This window comes from Thermobia domestica, chromosome 13 (assembly GCF_964235325.1).
Source record: "Thermobia domestica chromosome 13, izTheDome1.hap1.1, whole genome shotgun sequence".
NCBI lineage: Eukaryota > Metazoa > Arthropoda > Insecta > Zygentoma > Lepismatidae > Thermobia > Thermobia domestica.
In genome coordinates, this window is record NC_137466.1 from 73,459,162 (window position 1) to 73,476,262 (window position 17,101).

General features: G+C 37.5%; 1 protein-coding gene across 9 annotated transcripts in view; it reads left to right on the plus strand.

Moving 5' to 3' along the window:
- The window catches only part of pyd (zonula occludens-like protein polychaetoid), a 640,754-nt gene that overhangs the window by 475,893 nt on the left and 147,760 nt on the right, over nt 1-17,101 (plus strand). For all 9 annotated transcript variants that reach the window (XM_081735924.1, XM_081735916.1, XM_081735923.1 and 6 more), the window contains exon 2: nt 16,662-16,834. In XM_081735924.1, coding sequence (XP_081592050.1) covers nt 16,662-16,834 — 173 coding nt within the window. The remainder of the gene's footprint in view (nt 1-16,661; nt 16,835-17,101) is intronic.

Consider the following 17,101-nt stretch of genomic DNA (forward strand, 5'->3'; position numbering starts at 1 on the left):
GAGGTTTCCTAGAACCATAACCTGGAGTCACCATAAGACGCCCCAGCGGCTGCCTTGAGCGAAGGAGTTCCCGTATGAAACGACATATCCTTGAACCATGGTCATAATAGAGACTTTGTTATATGGACTTTGTAAAGCACAAATATTATTTTGTATTGTATAATAAAATAGGTGAAGGGCTAAAATTCTCTGTCCATTATTGACTCTATCTGCAAGACATCGCAATCGAGGTGTGAGTGCGAGGGTGACACGGCTTCTCAGTAGCAAATTGCTTACCTTTGGTGTGGAAGGGAATATGATTTTACTATAATTTGTTGCTATAATAATAAAGGATCCCCACATCACGACACGCGCTAACCGTTTACAAACAAGCAGATAATACACCGAACAGGAAGAAGACGAAGGGAACCGAAAGAAGACGAACCACCCGAAGAGGGCCCATAAAAGACGAACCACATTGGAAGGAGGCATCAGTTGACCACTGATCGCCAACTCACCTCCGCTCTTGAGGTCGCTTTGGACTAAGGGGCTATTCTAATATCCCTGGAGGCTGCCATGAAGCTAAGGGGATTCCTCACCACAACCTAACCTCGCAAGGCTGCTTTGCGCTGAGGTTTCCTAGAACCATAACCTGGAGTCACCATAAGACGCCCCAGCGGCTGCCTTGAGCGAAGGAGTTCCCGTATGAAACGACATATCCTTGAACCATGGTCATAATAGAGACTTTGTTATATGGACTTTGTAAAGCACAAATATTATTTTGTATTGTATAATAAAATAGGTGAAGGGCTAAAATTCTCTGTCCATTATTGACTCTATCTGCAAGACATCGCAATCGAGGTGTGAGTGCGAGGGTGACACGGCTTCTCAGTAGCAAATTGCTTACCTTTGGTGTGGAAGGTTGCTGGTTCAGTCTCAAGTTACATGAGCTTTTCGTACGTAACATCGTAACCGGGTGTTTTGTCGGAGTTCTTCCGTTTTCTCCGACATTCTCATTCTATTAATTCTTTCATAATCATTCATTTTTATTTATTCGTATCTTTTAGCCTAAAGAGCATAAACGTGGGACGTTAAATTAAAATTTTCATTTCACTTAATTATTAACTGTAAGTGCAAGTGAATATATACAACTTGGATTTCTGAGCAGCAAGTTATCACCCCATTCCAGTTCAGTCTTGGTTGTGTATTTAGGATGCTTGCTTGTAATGTAATTGTTAGGGAATTGACTCAGGTTCGATCTTCATTGGACATAGATTTTTTTATGGTGTATTATGCGACGATTGCAAAGCTCCTTAAATTAAGAGGCAGCTCAGTCAAGAAAGCCAGCAATACCGGCGGTAGGATACGTGACTGGTTCATAACACAGTTATTTTATTTTTTAAAAAAAGGGGGAACTTGAGGTAGTATCGTCAGTACGGTTTTTTTTTTACTCAAATGCTTTATAGCAGTCATTTCCAACCAGTAGCGTAGCCAGGATGTGTTTAGTAAGGAGGGGGGGGGGGGGCAAATATATATATATATACATAAAAATATATTTAAAAAATTACAAACTTCAAAGTACATTGGGTGGGTGGTCCCTATGGCACCCTCCCCTTCCCTACGCCACTGTTTCCAACTCAGATGTCTGTGGAGTCACATTTTGAAGCTCGGCTTCTCAGTAAATCACAAACAGAGAGAAAGGAGCTAGCAAGTAACCTGAAGTTGATAAAAGAACACCAAACAAGAACGTGGATATTGTAGTCGATGGTTTTGAAGGCTGTTATCACTGTCGCGTACATGACTACGCGTACAATGCAAACATTTGGTCTCCTACGCCATCCCTTCTCTGATTTCTTCATTGTGTTTATCTTCTTTCCTCTCAGATTTTGTAAGCTTACTTCTACGTCATACATCTGCCAATATGAAGTGTCTGCTATATGGTAGTAGGTACAATAGTATATAGTCACGTACAAATCCTAAATCACAACTCCTACTTTTATATGGTTAATTTAATTTGCCTGAATAATTTGTTAAGCATTTTTTTATGTGTGATTTTAAAGATGCCAACTGGTCTTCTGGTTTCTCTTTAGTGGCCAACGAAAGGATTGCTACATAACAGACTATTTAATTCTTTACTAGTTAAAAGTGAATGTAAAGGCTCTATTGCGTCTTTATAGATGGCAGCACGTTTCTAATTATTTTATTTTATTCATTATTGTTATAGCGCTTCGTGTTATTCTTCAGAAGTGTGTTTTCAGTAATGAAAGTCTATCAGCAGTGAAAGAAATAAAATTTAAAAAAAAAAAAAAAAACTGCATAATTTTCTTTTAAAGTTTAACGTCAGTGGTGTTACTTCTAGGGAAAATCTCATTTTGTGGATTTTTTTTTTTTGACATTAATTTTTCGGAAAGAAATAATGGGAGTTTTCGTCGAAATTGCCAGCGTGTATGGGATTTTTCATATAGCCCCTATGCAGACACGCCAACAAACTTATCTGGGAGCAAAAACAGGCATAATGTGTGATCAATAGACATTTAATCAGTGTTAATATTTCAATTTCAATGTTTCTTTTTTAAAAATCAGAGAAGTTTACGTTACTGAAGAAGTGGTTCGTGGAGTGTATGATAACATCATTACTGAAAAGTTAACCACCAAGGAACGAGAATTATTGTACTTCCGTATATAAAGATAGAAGAAAATAAAATGATAAACGAATGAATGAAAGAAAGTAAATTATCAAATGAGAGATAAACAACTTTCAAAATGTTCTACGCAAGATGTATGGAGAACGAAATTGTTCTGGCATCATTACGCCCACTATGAGGTGACAGAACAAAGGCGTGATGAAGACGTTGCAATTTGACGACACAATCTTTATGCGTGGAAGACTGAATAGTTTCATTTATTATTATTATTATTATTATTATTATTATTATTATTATTATTATTATTATTATTATTATTATATAATTATTTTATAATTAGTATAATGTGGAAAATTCAAAACCAAAATGGGACTTTTTGACACTTGACATGCTATTTTATAACTTTTCAAATTGGCATCTCTCTTTAATGTCCCACGATAATCCACCGAGGCTAAGGGAGACGCTGATGATGAGATGAATGGTACTGCTGAAATGAAGGAAATCGAAAGAAACAGAGAACTCCGAGAAAACCCGTGCAGGTGGTGTTTGTCCACCATAAAGTTCGCTGATTTTTTTCTTTAATTTAGTTTTTGACATTTTCAGTATCCATCTCTCGAAAGTATTAAATATACGGAAACTCTCCATTCTTCCTAATTCCTCTAGTAAGTAGCTGTGATTTTAGCTTGATTTTAATTTATTAAATATCATAAGCCTTGTGCAGAGTCGTTCTGATGCTTGATTAGTGCCAACATATGTTTCCTGCAGTAGTCAGACCTTTAGTATGACACTAATCATAGACGTCAAAACGACTCTGCATAAGTGCCCAATACGGTCATCATTCTATTACGGGTTGACCAGAAAACAGTGAGATGAAACAAGAACTTCAGCCGTTTTCTTCCGTTCTTCTTCTTCTTTGTTACACTTTGCAATTGAAATTCGACCGTCCTTTCGTTAGTATAATCATTCGGCAAATGTTCTCTACAAAAGGGTGTCTATTGGTTATGAAAAAGTCACGAAAGTTATGAAAAAGTCACGCAATCAGAAGAATGATCATAAAAGTCAAGGAAAAAGACACGAAATTTAGCTTTTGGGTCACGATTTTTTTAAAATTTGTACAAATATAAGTACAGACTGAAAAATTTTGTTCTATATAACGTCAAAATTCATCACCAAAAATGTCCATGGTCAGCTTTAGACGCTACCAAATCGCAAGCAAAGCACGCTTCTATCGCATGCATGAAAATTCTGCCTAATTCCCACCTAAATTCGGTCTTAAGAATGTTACGAAATTTTATAGTTTGTAAACAGAAGGTCACAAAATTTTATTTTGGAATTTTAGTAGACACCCTGTACAAGGAAAATGCTTAAGAATAAAAGAAAAGTACAAGGGCCACCCTTACCTCAATAAATCCGTCTGAAGTGGACCTATACATAAATAAATAAATACAAGGCAAAGATAATCATATAAACAGATAGAAACATGCATGTCTGTATTTTTCTTCCAGTTATCCTCACCGACATTGAAATACTTGACTCATTATTTCGTAAGTTTCAATATCTCCATTGGGCATATTCCGTAACGGTTTGCATCAACTCAACGAATAATTTGGAATTCAGTTTGCGATGATCAACATAACAGTTATAATGACTTTTTTCTTTTCTTTCTTTCTTTCTTTTCTTTTCTTTTCTTTTCTTTTTTTTTGGCTGTGCTTCTGTATGCAGAATTTTGCAAATGACCTCTGCTTGTAAAATTGAAGGAATTGACCTGCTAGATTCTTCTCAAAGCAGCTTGGCACCAGGTCCGAACAATAGGATAAGTGATCCAGGCGCTGCCAACCGATGTTCAGAAGATGTTAGACAGTTGCTACCATCGTATGGGGTCTCGCGCTATGCAGCACTTCTTTGGTCACGGAAGTTATGAAATGTCATGAAAAGTCATGAAATCAGAAGAACGGTCATGAAAATCAAGGAAAAAGACACGAAATTTAGCTTTTGGGTCACGATTTTTTAAAGCTTGAATCACTGCGTGCTGTTCATTTGGCTAACACTTCTGCATTCCATGCTTCTTTGGTGCGTACTGCTTATTGCTTCCTTCCTTGCATAGAGAACTACATTTGATATCACCTGTGCAAAACAGTTTGTGCGTCACAAAGTGAGAGAGAATGTCTGCATTATCATATTGTAAATCACATGCCTAAATGAGTATACAGTTTTCTGATAAGGGTTACAACATGCTGTATGCATGAAGAATCGCTTTATATAGGCAGTATTATCTTCGAAATCGAAACGTACCGGAATTCGAACATTGCTTTGGGCCCAGCACGTTTATTGCATGTGTTTGTGCACATGTTTCCCCTGCCTTTTCGGCCACCTATAGGCTCTATTGGTCAGTTCGTTCTCGGAAGCTGTAGTGAGATCTTGTGAGATTTTTCCGCTGCTAATTTATACTTTTGTACTTGCGTTTTATTGTTGATGTGTATTTAGTGTATTTCGCCACGAGTTTTTAAAAGTAAATTTTTATTCAGTTATTACTGGTATTATTATTTGTTAGTATTGTACCTTAGAATTCGGTGTATTTACTGTTAAAATAACTTTGAAAATTCGAGCAGTGTTTTTTCCAGACATGTTTTTAGGAGGGCACTGCCTCCCGGAGCTCTGAAAGTGCCCCCCGTAGAATAGTACCAGCACTGCTCCACGGAATACGAAGTGTGCCCCCCCGGAACATAGTTTCTGAAAGAAACACTGAATTCGAATTTGTGGGATCCAGTAACTGATGGTTTCAGTTCCTGTTATTTTAGAGAGAAAATATTGTCCTGAAGCTCGAACATGGTTCCGGAACGAATTAAATTCGTATTCCAAGGTATCACTATATACGATTGAGGGGTGAAAAGTTCTCGGCCTGTCCCAGAGATGGCACTCCAATCAGCAAAAATTTATTGTTCTTGCCTGGGGACGCTTTTCAATTGTTCGTATAACAAGTGTCAACTTGTTCTCTCAAGTAGTTTGTGTGCAGGCAATGTTTCAGTTAGACATCTTGCTTGTTAAAATGGATAAACTTGAATATTATGCGGTAATCAAATTTTTCGTTTTGGATTGATTACCCCTACGGAAATTCATCCGAAGTTGATAAAAGTTTACGGGGACTCTGCTCCTTTCATGTCAACCGTTAAAAAGCGTGCAGCTGAATTTAAACGTGATCGCACATCCCTCGAAGATGACCCACGTGAAGGAAGGCCGAAAACCGCAACCACACCGGAAACAATCGAAAAAGTGCCTGATATCGTGTTGGACGACAGGCGAGTGAAGGTGAGTGAGATAACTGAGAGTGTGGGGATATCGGAGGAACGGGTGCGCGTGCGAAACATCTTGCACAAAGTACAAGGGATGCGAAAGCTCTGCACAAGATGGGTACCGCATTACTGACTGCTGACCAAAAGCAAAAACGAAAACGATTTTCGCAGCAATCTTTGGACCGATTCAAAAGGGATCCGACCGATTTTGTGCGGCGATTTGTGACAATGGGTGAGACATGGGTTCACCACTACACGGCAGAAATGAAGCAGCAATCCAAGCATTGGGTGGAAGCCGGTGGGTGCAGCGCCGAAGAAAGCGAAGACGATCGTATCGGCCAAAAAGGTCATGACCAGGTGTTTTGGGATGCGAAAGGGATTCTGTTAATTTATTACCTTGCAAAAGGGAGAACAATTACAGGCGAATATTACTCTAACCTTCTTGACCAGGTGGATGCCAAAATTCGCGAGAAGAGACCTGGCTTGAAGAAGAAGAAAAAAATCTTTTACCAGGACAACGCACCTGTGCACAAGGTTGCGTTGGCGATGGGAAAAACTGCAGGATTTGGGGTACGATTTGCTCGGCCATCCCCTATATTCTCCTGATTGGGCACCATCGGACTTCTATCTGTTCCCAAACTTGAATAATTTCTTTCTGGAAAGCGCTTCACATCGAATGAAGAAGTTGAGAGGGTCGTGGATGACTATTTTCACAACCTTTTCTCACTTCCGGGAAGGAGTACTAATGTTGGAGAAACGCTGGACCAAGTGTCTTGAAGTTACGGGAGATTATGTCGAAAAATAAAATCATTTTTGAACTGAAATTCGCAGTCTTTCATTGTTAGGCCGAGAACTTTTCACTCCGCTCTCTATATAATCTATATATTAAAGCGGTGTCTGAACAAAAAACTTCAGATCCAAACTGAAAGTGACTATGTTTGTGACTCTCAATCTCTTGAACCACCCAACCGATCTCGATCAAATTTTTGACGTAGATGCAGTTCTGGCCTGGGAATGCTTTTAGATATTCACTTTGATGGTAGAACTTAGGGTGGGGGAGGAGGAGGAATTATAAAAAGATAATTATACCTAATAACACTTGAACCAAATGACCAATCTCGATCGAATCTTCAACATAGATGACGTTCGTGCCTGGATAGATTTCACCATTGCACTTTGACGGAACAACGTAGGGATTGGGAAGGAGGGGAGATATACAAAAATCAATAAATATAAAAATAAAAGTGACCATGTTCATGAGTTAATAACTCTTGAACCACCCGATCGATCTCAAATCAAATTTTCAACATAGATGTAGTTCGAACCTGGGAAGTTTTTTATTGTTTCATTTTGATGGTAGAACTTAGGGGAGGGGAGGAGAGGAGGGTAAATATATGAAAATGAATAAAACTTAATAACTCTTGAACCACCCGACCGATCTCAAATCAAACTTTCAACATAGATAAGGTTCGGACCTGGGATGTTTTCGTCATTTTACTTTGACGGCAAAAGGTAGGGGAGGCGAAGGGGGGCATGTAAAAAATAAAAGTGACTGTCTTTGTGACTTCATCACGCTTAAACCACACAAGCGATCTTAATCAAATTATCAACATGTTTGAGATTTGGACCTGGGGTGGTTTTTATCATATCCTTTTGACGGTAGAACTTAGGGCAGGAGGAGAGGAGGGGAGAGATATATAATAAATAAAACTTAATAACTCTTGAAGCACCTGACCGATCTCGATCAAATTTTCAACATAGATGACGTTCGAGCTTGGAAAGTTTTCTTTTCTGTCTTTTTTTTTTTTTTTAATGTTTTCACTTTGACGTTAGAACCAAGGGGAGGAGAAGGAGAAGGATAGATTAATATGTAAAAGTAAATAGAACTTAACTCTGGAACCACCCAACCGATCTCGCTCAAATTTTGAACATACATGACATTCGGGTCTGGGATAATTTTTTATCATGCCGTGCCCCGCAATATGGGGAGGGGAGAGGGATATATAAAAATAACCGAAAATGACCAATATCAAAGAGTGCTTTAGTAATAGTAAAAACGAAACATTACTATTTTTCCTTAATTTAACCCAGCGAAATCTGGCTGCGTCTTAGATTCGAGGACGTCTTAAATTCGAGTAATTATCGAGAAATTTTTAATTAAAGATATTAACGTGTTATTAAAACTACTTTGCTAGCCATAAATATTTTAAATTTTGTATCATATTCAATCATTCAAACAACAATAATGTCCTGCGCTTGCGCAGGACGTGCGGGTGCTAGTCGTATAATATAAAAGCACAGCTTTAAATTTGCGTGACGTGTTTCATTACACCAATATTTCAAATTACTTTTTAAAAAAATCAGTGTACAATCGTCCATGAAATACTGAAGAGTGTTATAATCTAAAAGCAATATTGACCTTCATGAAAACAAAACAAATAATAAAAAAAGAATATATGTAATTGAATGTTATTGTGAAACCCCATGTATGCAATATGTTACAAAATACAGTTCTAAAAGTAATCTTGTGCGATTTGTTAATTATTTTCATTAATTTGAAACCGTACATGGACTGGGGCGATGTGTATATATGTTTGGCAACGCATAATGAGATCTATATACAGACATACATAGGCTTTCAGAGAGAGCAAGGGGGAAACAAAGAGAGATGGATAATTGTGTTTGTTTGTATGCGCTATTCATGTTTTACATTTCATATGTACATTTGATATACAAAAAAATTATCATTATGTAAAGCCAAAAGGAGCTGTTATTCAGTTTGTCAATTATATTGTAAAACAAGCCTTTTTTAAAAAACAAATCGGTCTTTGTATGGTGGTTAATTAGATCTGAAAACAATGCAATTTACAGTTTTTTCTTTTGCCCCGAAGAATTGTTCAGATTCGTACTACATTATAGAGAGAACTATAAAATGTAGAAATTTTGTTTTTATAATGAGTTTTCTTTTTAAATCTGGAATAATGCTTCAGAGGTTCATGTTAAATTGTGATATAGAACAAACAGTGGAATTTTCTATGGAAACAGAAACTGCAACTTGCAATACTGGTTTAACTATATCAGGTGACCCAGTGGCGTATCCAGGATATGATCAACAAGGGAGGGGCTAGACCATAATTTGCTGCTTTATCCAGTGTAAAGCAGGCTTGAAGCTCATTTTATCCAGTGTATACCTGAGCGTCAAGGGGGTGGGCTATAGCTCTTATAGCTCTCTCTTGGATCCGCGCCAGAGGTGACCGATAAGTCGGGGCACTCGTTTCTTCCCATTATCGTGAGAATTCCCAGTTCTTGCATTATACCACAGTAATTTTCAAGGACCGTCCACAAACAGGGCCGGATTTGGCGCCCCTAGGCCCAATAATTTTTTCCGCCCCCTAGTCTGGTTAAAGTTACTTTTCTAAAAACCTTTATTAAAAAATTACAACTAGTTCTCCCGTGTTTGAGATCAATGTTGTAATGAAGTTGATGCATAATGTTGAAAAATAATTTAACTTTACCAACAATTTTTTGTTCCAATGAACTTCAAAATCAGAATGCTTTATTAGCCTGATTTTTTTTAATCAATTCAAAAAATATGTTAAGTTATGGCTATTTATTTTTATGTCTAGATATTTTTATTTTTTTTCTCTCGGCCGTGCGCCCCCTGGGAGCTTGCGCCCATAGGCCCGGGCCTACCGGGCCTATTGGGAAATCCGGCCCTGTCCACAAAGTAACCGTTTATGTAACCCCCCCCCCCCCCATGAAAGTCATGGCCTCTCCACTAGTCACATTCGATTGGTTTCAGTAATGCCTTGTATGGTATTCTGTGAGTTACGGTTGAATCACTTGCTGCTGTGGATTTGCTATCTGTTAATAAGTTAGTACGCCTCACCTACTGTAAGTGTGGAATGTGATGCGATTCGTAAATGAAAACGTGAAACATGGATAAATATATCATTAAGTGAGGAACGTGTGTGGTGATAACAGTAATGAACGAAAGAAATGTGAGAAAGTAGCGTGACGCGTTCAATATTGAGCAAACAAATGTACATAAAGAACCATGACCCAGACGCTCATCCTTTATCATAGATGACTAAGAAGAAAGTGAATGACAAATTGTGCAAGACAGACCCGTAACATTTTGGTTTTCCAAACATGTTGCGTTCCATGCTTTGTAACATTAAAATTTCTTCGCAATTAGTTTCCCGACATCTGAATAAGAACATTAAACGCAGAAAATGGGCATAGCACTGACATTTCAGACGTGATATCATTTAGGACCTTTCATGATCGTGTTATTAAAGGTGCAGAGAACAGGGTATCCCATATCATGCCAATCAATGGAATAGCATCGAATGACTCTTCACCCACTAAACAACGCAAATTTACACAAACACAGTCAACGCGAAGACTCGCGGGGACAGCATTTAGGATCATTTTGCTGTATTTTGATGGATTTCTTGCCACAAGGCACTACGATCAATGCAGACTGGTATTGTGAAACACTACGAAAACTGCGTTGAGCTATCCATAATCGGTGCCGTACAGTAGTATTCTGCTCATTCATGACATGTCCGTCCACACATAGCTGTTTCAACTCACAGTCTGCTGCATCAATTTGAATGGGATGTGTTTACGCATCCTCTATGTAGTCCGAGCCCACTCGTGACTTTCGTCTGTTCCACTAAGCTTAAAAAGTTGAAACAATGTTTCGCTAGTGGCGATAAATTGCAAATGCAGTGAACGCCTGGCTTATCGAATTAGATGGAACTAAAGCCTGTAACAAACATCTTGGCATTTCACCTAAACAAATAAAACGCAAGCTCTGACGCGACGTTGCCAAATGCTTAGGAGTGTGGCTATGGCTAAGCAGACAAACCACAGCGCAATCAGATGGCAGAGGATAGACGCGGATGTGTACAAAATAAACGTGGCAATACCTCTGGCCTCTCATTTGGTAGCAGCATTTAAAGGGGCCGCATCGAGCGCCGCCTTCAAATGATGCCAAGATGTTTGTCACGCCTTATATATATAAAATATAAAATATATATATAAAATATAATGTAATATAATATAATATAGAAGCAGTCTATTGCAACATGCGTTTGTTTAGTTTGTGGACAAAAGTAAAGTGTACTTCTGAAGGGCAAATAAGTGTTGTTTCACTAAACTTTTGTTTTTTTTAAACATTTACAACCAAACTGTCGTTACTTTCTTGATGATCTTCGTGTTTTGTATTTATAGCACTTCTCTTTTAGGTTATAGGGCATTACAAGGGAGTAAATCCACAATTCCCTTGCATTGTGTTGATTTCCAGGCCGTCAATCTTTTCTAATAAAACAGAATATTATGACTATTGACTCGTTCTGTAAATTTACGTTTAATTACAAGTATTTAATATTAGTGTAATTCATGTATGCTATTTGTACTATAAACCGTAGAGAAATAACCATAAAATAGCAGAAAAGTATAAAATTGCTCGTTCAGTTATGTGATAGCACTGTGCGTTTCCTTCCAGTTCAGGGAAGAATATCTCTCTCGCTCTTTTTTTCAACATTGTTCCATATGTGAAAACAAGTGTATTTGAAGTTTTGTTCATGTGTTTGTAACTTTTCGTTGCCAGTGTCACTGCGGCGAAGCCTGTACTTGTAACTTTTTGTTTTTCCTCCCCACAAACCTTATGGCTTGCAGATCTATGCATATATTCAACCCTGCTGACCACACAACAATCATCTGCCCCGTTGGGGAAATAGAGAGACGTACGTACAGAGAGAAGAGAGAGAAGGAAGAAGGAAAAACTATATAACAACAGTGTTCCCTCTTCTCCCACTCTTTTGTTTTCCCCTACATCCAGGCAGTGAACTAGAAAATCCTTCCCTCATTCGCTACAAAACCTCCTCCCCTAATGTGAAAGTCACTACGTGTGTGATGAACCAAATAAACTACCCGCACAACATGCTTTTGCTTGTATATGGAGAAGAGATAACACATGGTTTAAGTCATAGACATAAAAAAGAAAGAAAAAAATGCCGATGCAAGAAACTAGTGATGTGATGTTTCATGGTTGCCAGTATTTCATAGTTCCGTGGAAAAATCAAGTATTAGTTTTTTTGTTAGAACTTCTATAGTTCTACAGTATTTATAAAGCGGGTTGTTTGTGAACAGAAATATTGGTGAATGAAAGAATCCCGTAGTGTGCGTTTTGCAAACTCATGTTGTGAAGTTCCCAATAGGAAATAAAAAGAACTATTGTCTATTGTCAGTTTGTGTATCATGAACACTACGTACAAACTATATATATATATATAAAGAGATTTTTGAAATGTGAACGTGGAGAAGAATGGGGAAATAGCTGCATCGAACTGAAAAATGAATGTGGCAGTGTTAGAAGAAGTAGGGAGAAGAAAGACCGATTTTTAATTAAAAAGAGGAGAAGAAACTGGTTGGGACATTGGCTGAGGAAGAACCTGTCACGGGGGACGTGATAGATGATATAATGGAAGGGAAAGTCGGGAGGGGATAAAGAGGCTACAGTTAATGGACAGTATGGAAACAGAAAATTCCTACGTCAAGACGAAAAGGTTAATTGAAGACTATGGTTAATGGAAGCTTCTCGGTTTGCGGCAAGTGACCAGCCAATTATACTCTATTTCTGACGTATTAAGTATTCTGTCGTGATGAGTGGTCCTCCGTTAATTTCCTTGACGCATCAATTAACTGTTTTAATACCGACCGTTTATAATCTGTGGTGTTTCCCTTACGCAATACCTTCCATCATGCATTTTTTTTAAGAATACAATTTCTTCTCGTTTTTAATTAATCGCTATATTTTAATTTTTCCTCTACTACTACTATAACTAACATTTTTCTTTTTCTTTTTTTTCGTTCGACTCAGCTGATATTCTCCATATTTACATTTAGAAAACCTGTTAATCCTTTCAAAACTTTTGACTGGTGTCTATGTTTCCGTCCCTTTAGAGTATGATACTCTATGCAAAGCTGAATATTTTTCTTAACTTTCACAGAGAATCACAAAATACGTTTTTTTCTTTTTCGTACATATTTCTTTTTGCATACGTATTCAAGCTTTTATTACTTGTTCGCAGTTTGTTGATGTCATTGTGATCTATTCAAGTTCATTGTCTCTTTTCAGCACCGAGGCTATATGAGACATGGATTCAAAGTTTAAAGTGAAATTCGAATCACTGTAATAATTCAAACTTTTAGTGCCTGCTCACCAGGAATCGAATTCACAGGGAGGGGGTCACAGTTCGTGTCTTCATTAATGATACTATATAGATTCGAAAAACTGACAGCTTCATTCTAATTACCACTGCTAAGTCATATTCACCATAACTTTTCTGAAGTATTCATAGCATACGTATTTTCAGTTCACCCATGACATAATGATTCAGCTGCTTGTGCGATGACGCAGTTTTGTAACTATGCAAGCTACAGCTTAATATCATTTCACAATGTCATTTTGTAAATACGAGAATAATTACTGTGTTTACGGTAGCAATTTATTTGAATAAATAAAATAATATGGCTCATTGTGGAGGGGAATGAAAAGTTTTGCAAAATCGCTCTTCAGTGACCAATTTTTCCATCTATTACAAACGTGGTGCAGCGGAGGAGAAAGAAAAGTTTCTCAAAATCACTCTTTACTGACCATTTTTTAGTCTATTCCAAAAGTGGTTCAGTGGAGGAGAAAGCAAAGTTTCGCAAAATCGCTCTTTAGTGACCAATTTTTGAATCTATTACAAATGTGGTGCAGTGGAGGAGAAACCAAAGTTTCGCAAAATCGCTCTTTAGTGACCAATTTTTCAATCTATTACAAACGTGGTGCAGTAGAGGAGAAAGAAAGGTTTCACAAAATCGCTCTTTAGTGACCAATTTGCAGTCTATCCCAAACGCGGCTCAGTGAAGGAGAAAGCAAAGTTTTACAAAATCGCTCTTTAGTGACCAATTTTTCAGTCTATTCCAGTCAGAACTACAGGGAATGATGCATTGAAAGTAAGGTAATTCAGTGAACAAATTTCATCTTTATGCTATGAGTAATTACGCCGATAAGGTATATAATAGTTTCTAAATAAGAAAATAGACCATAATAACATGAAACTACTTTCGATGACTTGTCAAACGGGACTCCAATCAAACCATATATAGAGTTTACCGAAAAGCAAATCACAACTATAAAATGAGATAAAATGGAAACCACGAATAATAATGATATAATTTCTTTATTATGGAAAGGAATCAGTGGCATTTCTGTTTTGAAGATAACGTTGTTCAAATGTCCTTCTCCGCTTTGGAGGGTGGAATAGATTCTGAAGGTCCAATTTTACTCCTCTTTTGCGCGCACATTGCGAGGTAAATTCGCAATATTGCATTTAATGTTCCGTTTCATTTCACGAATTGTTGCTGGCTTATTCTCATATGCCCGAAGCTTCAAGTAGCTCCATAGAAAATAATCCAAGGGAAGAGATCATATGATCTGTATGAAAAACTACGAATACAGGACCACGTGTAATAGCCACATACAATTTCACAGGCGCTAAACGTTCGATATTTTGTTTCTCCTATTTTTATTTTAGTGAAAACTAAATAATTAAGCAGCTTAAAATAATTACGAAATAGTCAAAAATAAGTACAAAATACTGTTGCAAACTTGCGGAGTAAGAGGAAATTATTATTATTATTATTATTATTATTATTATTATTATTATTATTATTATTATTATTATTATTATTATTATTATTGAAGATTTGAGAATTCAATGTTGCGTCTGAAATCTCAAGAAAAGGGTCAGACAAAAAGCACGCAAGATCAACAAGCAGGAAAGAAGAAGGCATGATGACTTATTTACGTTTTACGATAGGACATCAGATAGACAAGATTGGAAACTTCTATATCTATCACAAGCAGTTTGTCCAGGCGTTGATCAATCAGTCAGGATTTTCCTTCTTTTATACAAGCCATGTTATTTCGTTCACCTCGATGTGGTCTGTTGAGTGATATGTGTCATATCTTTGAACAATACTGTAGATTAAGATTTAATTTTAGGCTACACCTCCTTAACCATATTACGAGATGTTGTCTTGCTAGTGTCAATAACGAATACATTGATGAAGGCATACTTCAGTATCATTTTTATGTTAACAAGTTGGTATATTTATCGTTGTACATGATAATACATTTTTAGATTTGGAAAGAAAAGTTTTTCTCCAAAACTACACATGAAGATTTGCATCCATACATATCATTAGGGATGCGCACGAGACAAGATTTGTGGCTGTCTCGTCTCGAAAATATGCCGTAAAAGTGATGTCTCGACTCGAAAAATGTATATTTCTTTATTGGAAGAGCCGTGTCTCGACTCGAATTTTGTCAGGAAAATCCTGTCTCGACTCGTCTTGTGTGCATCCCTACATATCATTTTGTTTAGATCAACAAGATCCATTGATTTGTACACGTTTCATCTTTGAACAATTATTGTTCCGTTAAACGCTAATACGAGGGATGATCAGAAAGTAAGTTTACAAAGCTTGCAGTGAAACGTGTATATATTATTTCATACAACAAATACAGCAAACAGATACTACATATATCAGTTTTTTTTCGACGTCTCCATATTAGTTGAGGACTTGTCGCATCGTGGGATGAGTTTGAAGATTCCCTCTTGGTGAAAATCCTGTTCTTGCGTGTTCATCCATTTTGTCATCAAGTGTTTCACCCATAGGCGGAGCTAGGAATTGTCTGCTGGGGAGGCAGTGGGAAGACCTTTTGGTCGGTCTCGGAGGTCTTGATAGGTGGCCTTCTTATATATGGCATTTTTATTTTTTGTCAAAAAGTTGGGGGCAATGCCCCCTATAACTCTGCCCATGGTTTCACCTCTTCGTCTGAAGCGAAGCGACGGCCTTCAAGTGTGGAAACAGGTGAAAGTCGTTTGGAGCGAGGTTCTGGCTGTAGGGAGGATAGTTGATGACGTCAACACTTGATGATGATTCAAATCTGTTGATTTCATTTTGGGTTGGCCACTGCGGTCCTCGTCGATGACGTTTCCTCTGCCAACCACAAACTTTTGACACCATTTTGCGACATGCCAATTTAGACATTACATCATCTGCGTAAACCTCTACCAGCTACCGTTGAATTTCAGCCGCGTTTACATGTTTCGCTCACAAACAGTGGCGTATTTAGGGGGTGGCTTCCGGGCTTAAGCCCCCCCCGAAATCTTACTTACTATAGTAAAGTAGATGAAATATCTTGCAGAATTTTCACATTTTCAGGCAAAGCCCCCCCCGAAATTTAGCAAAGCCCCTCCCGAAACAAAATCGTAAATACGCCACTGCTCACAAAAATTGAATAATTGAGCGAACTTTTTCACGAGACCAGTTTTTCCAAACAAATTGTCATTTGTGTTTACCTGCAACTAGCGCTGTAGGTGGCGGGTGGCTGAAACTGCTTAGTTGGCAACTCCATGTATTACTACTGTTACCGCACATTCTTTATTCGTCTATAACAAACGAAACTTCAGAAATATCTGCCTTGTAACCTTAGTTTCTGATCACCCCTCGTAATATTGTAAAATTTTCTTTTGTTTTCCAGAGCAGTTAACACATTTGTCAGTAACAACATATTTATTTAGGTATAGTTGCTTTAACATATTGTAATACCTTTTATTTCCAAGCTTAAGGATTGCTTCTAGATGTTAACTTATTCTTTTGTATCTTTTTGTGATTCTAGGGTGGGGAAAGGATCGTTTGGGAGTACCACAATGTGACGCTCACCCGAGTTTCTGGCTACGGCTTCGGAATTGCAGTCAGCGGTGGAAGGGATAATCCACATTTCACCAACGGAGATCCTTCCATTGCAATTTCCGACGTATTGAAAGCAGGACCAGCGGAGGGCAAGCTACAGTAAGTAATCTCATCTTCTAATCCTCATTACTTTCATTTGTTGCTTTTGAAATGGTTTTAAAATACAAATCTTTTGCCACTTTTAATTAATATATCATTTGACTAATTCATCTTGGAAGGTAATTTAATTTAATGTATAATTTTTCTTAATTAATCTTTTTAACTTAAGTGAAGATTCTTATCATTGTACAGTTTTTTTTTTTGAAAATCAAAACTGTGAATAACTAAAATATATCCAGCCAATTAACATCTTTTTCGATCAAATGA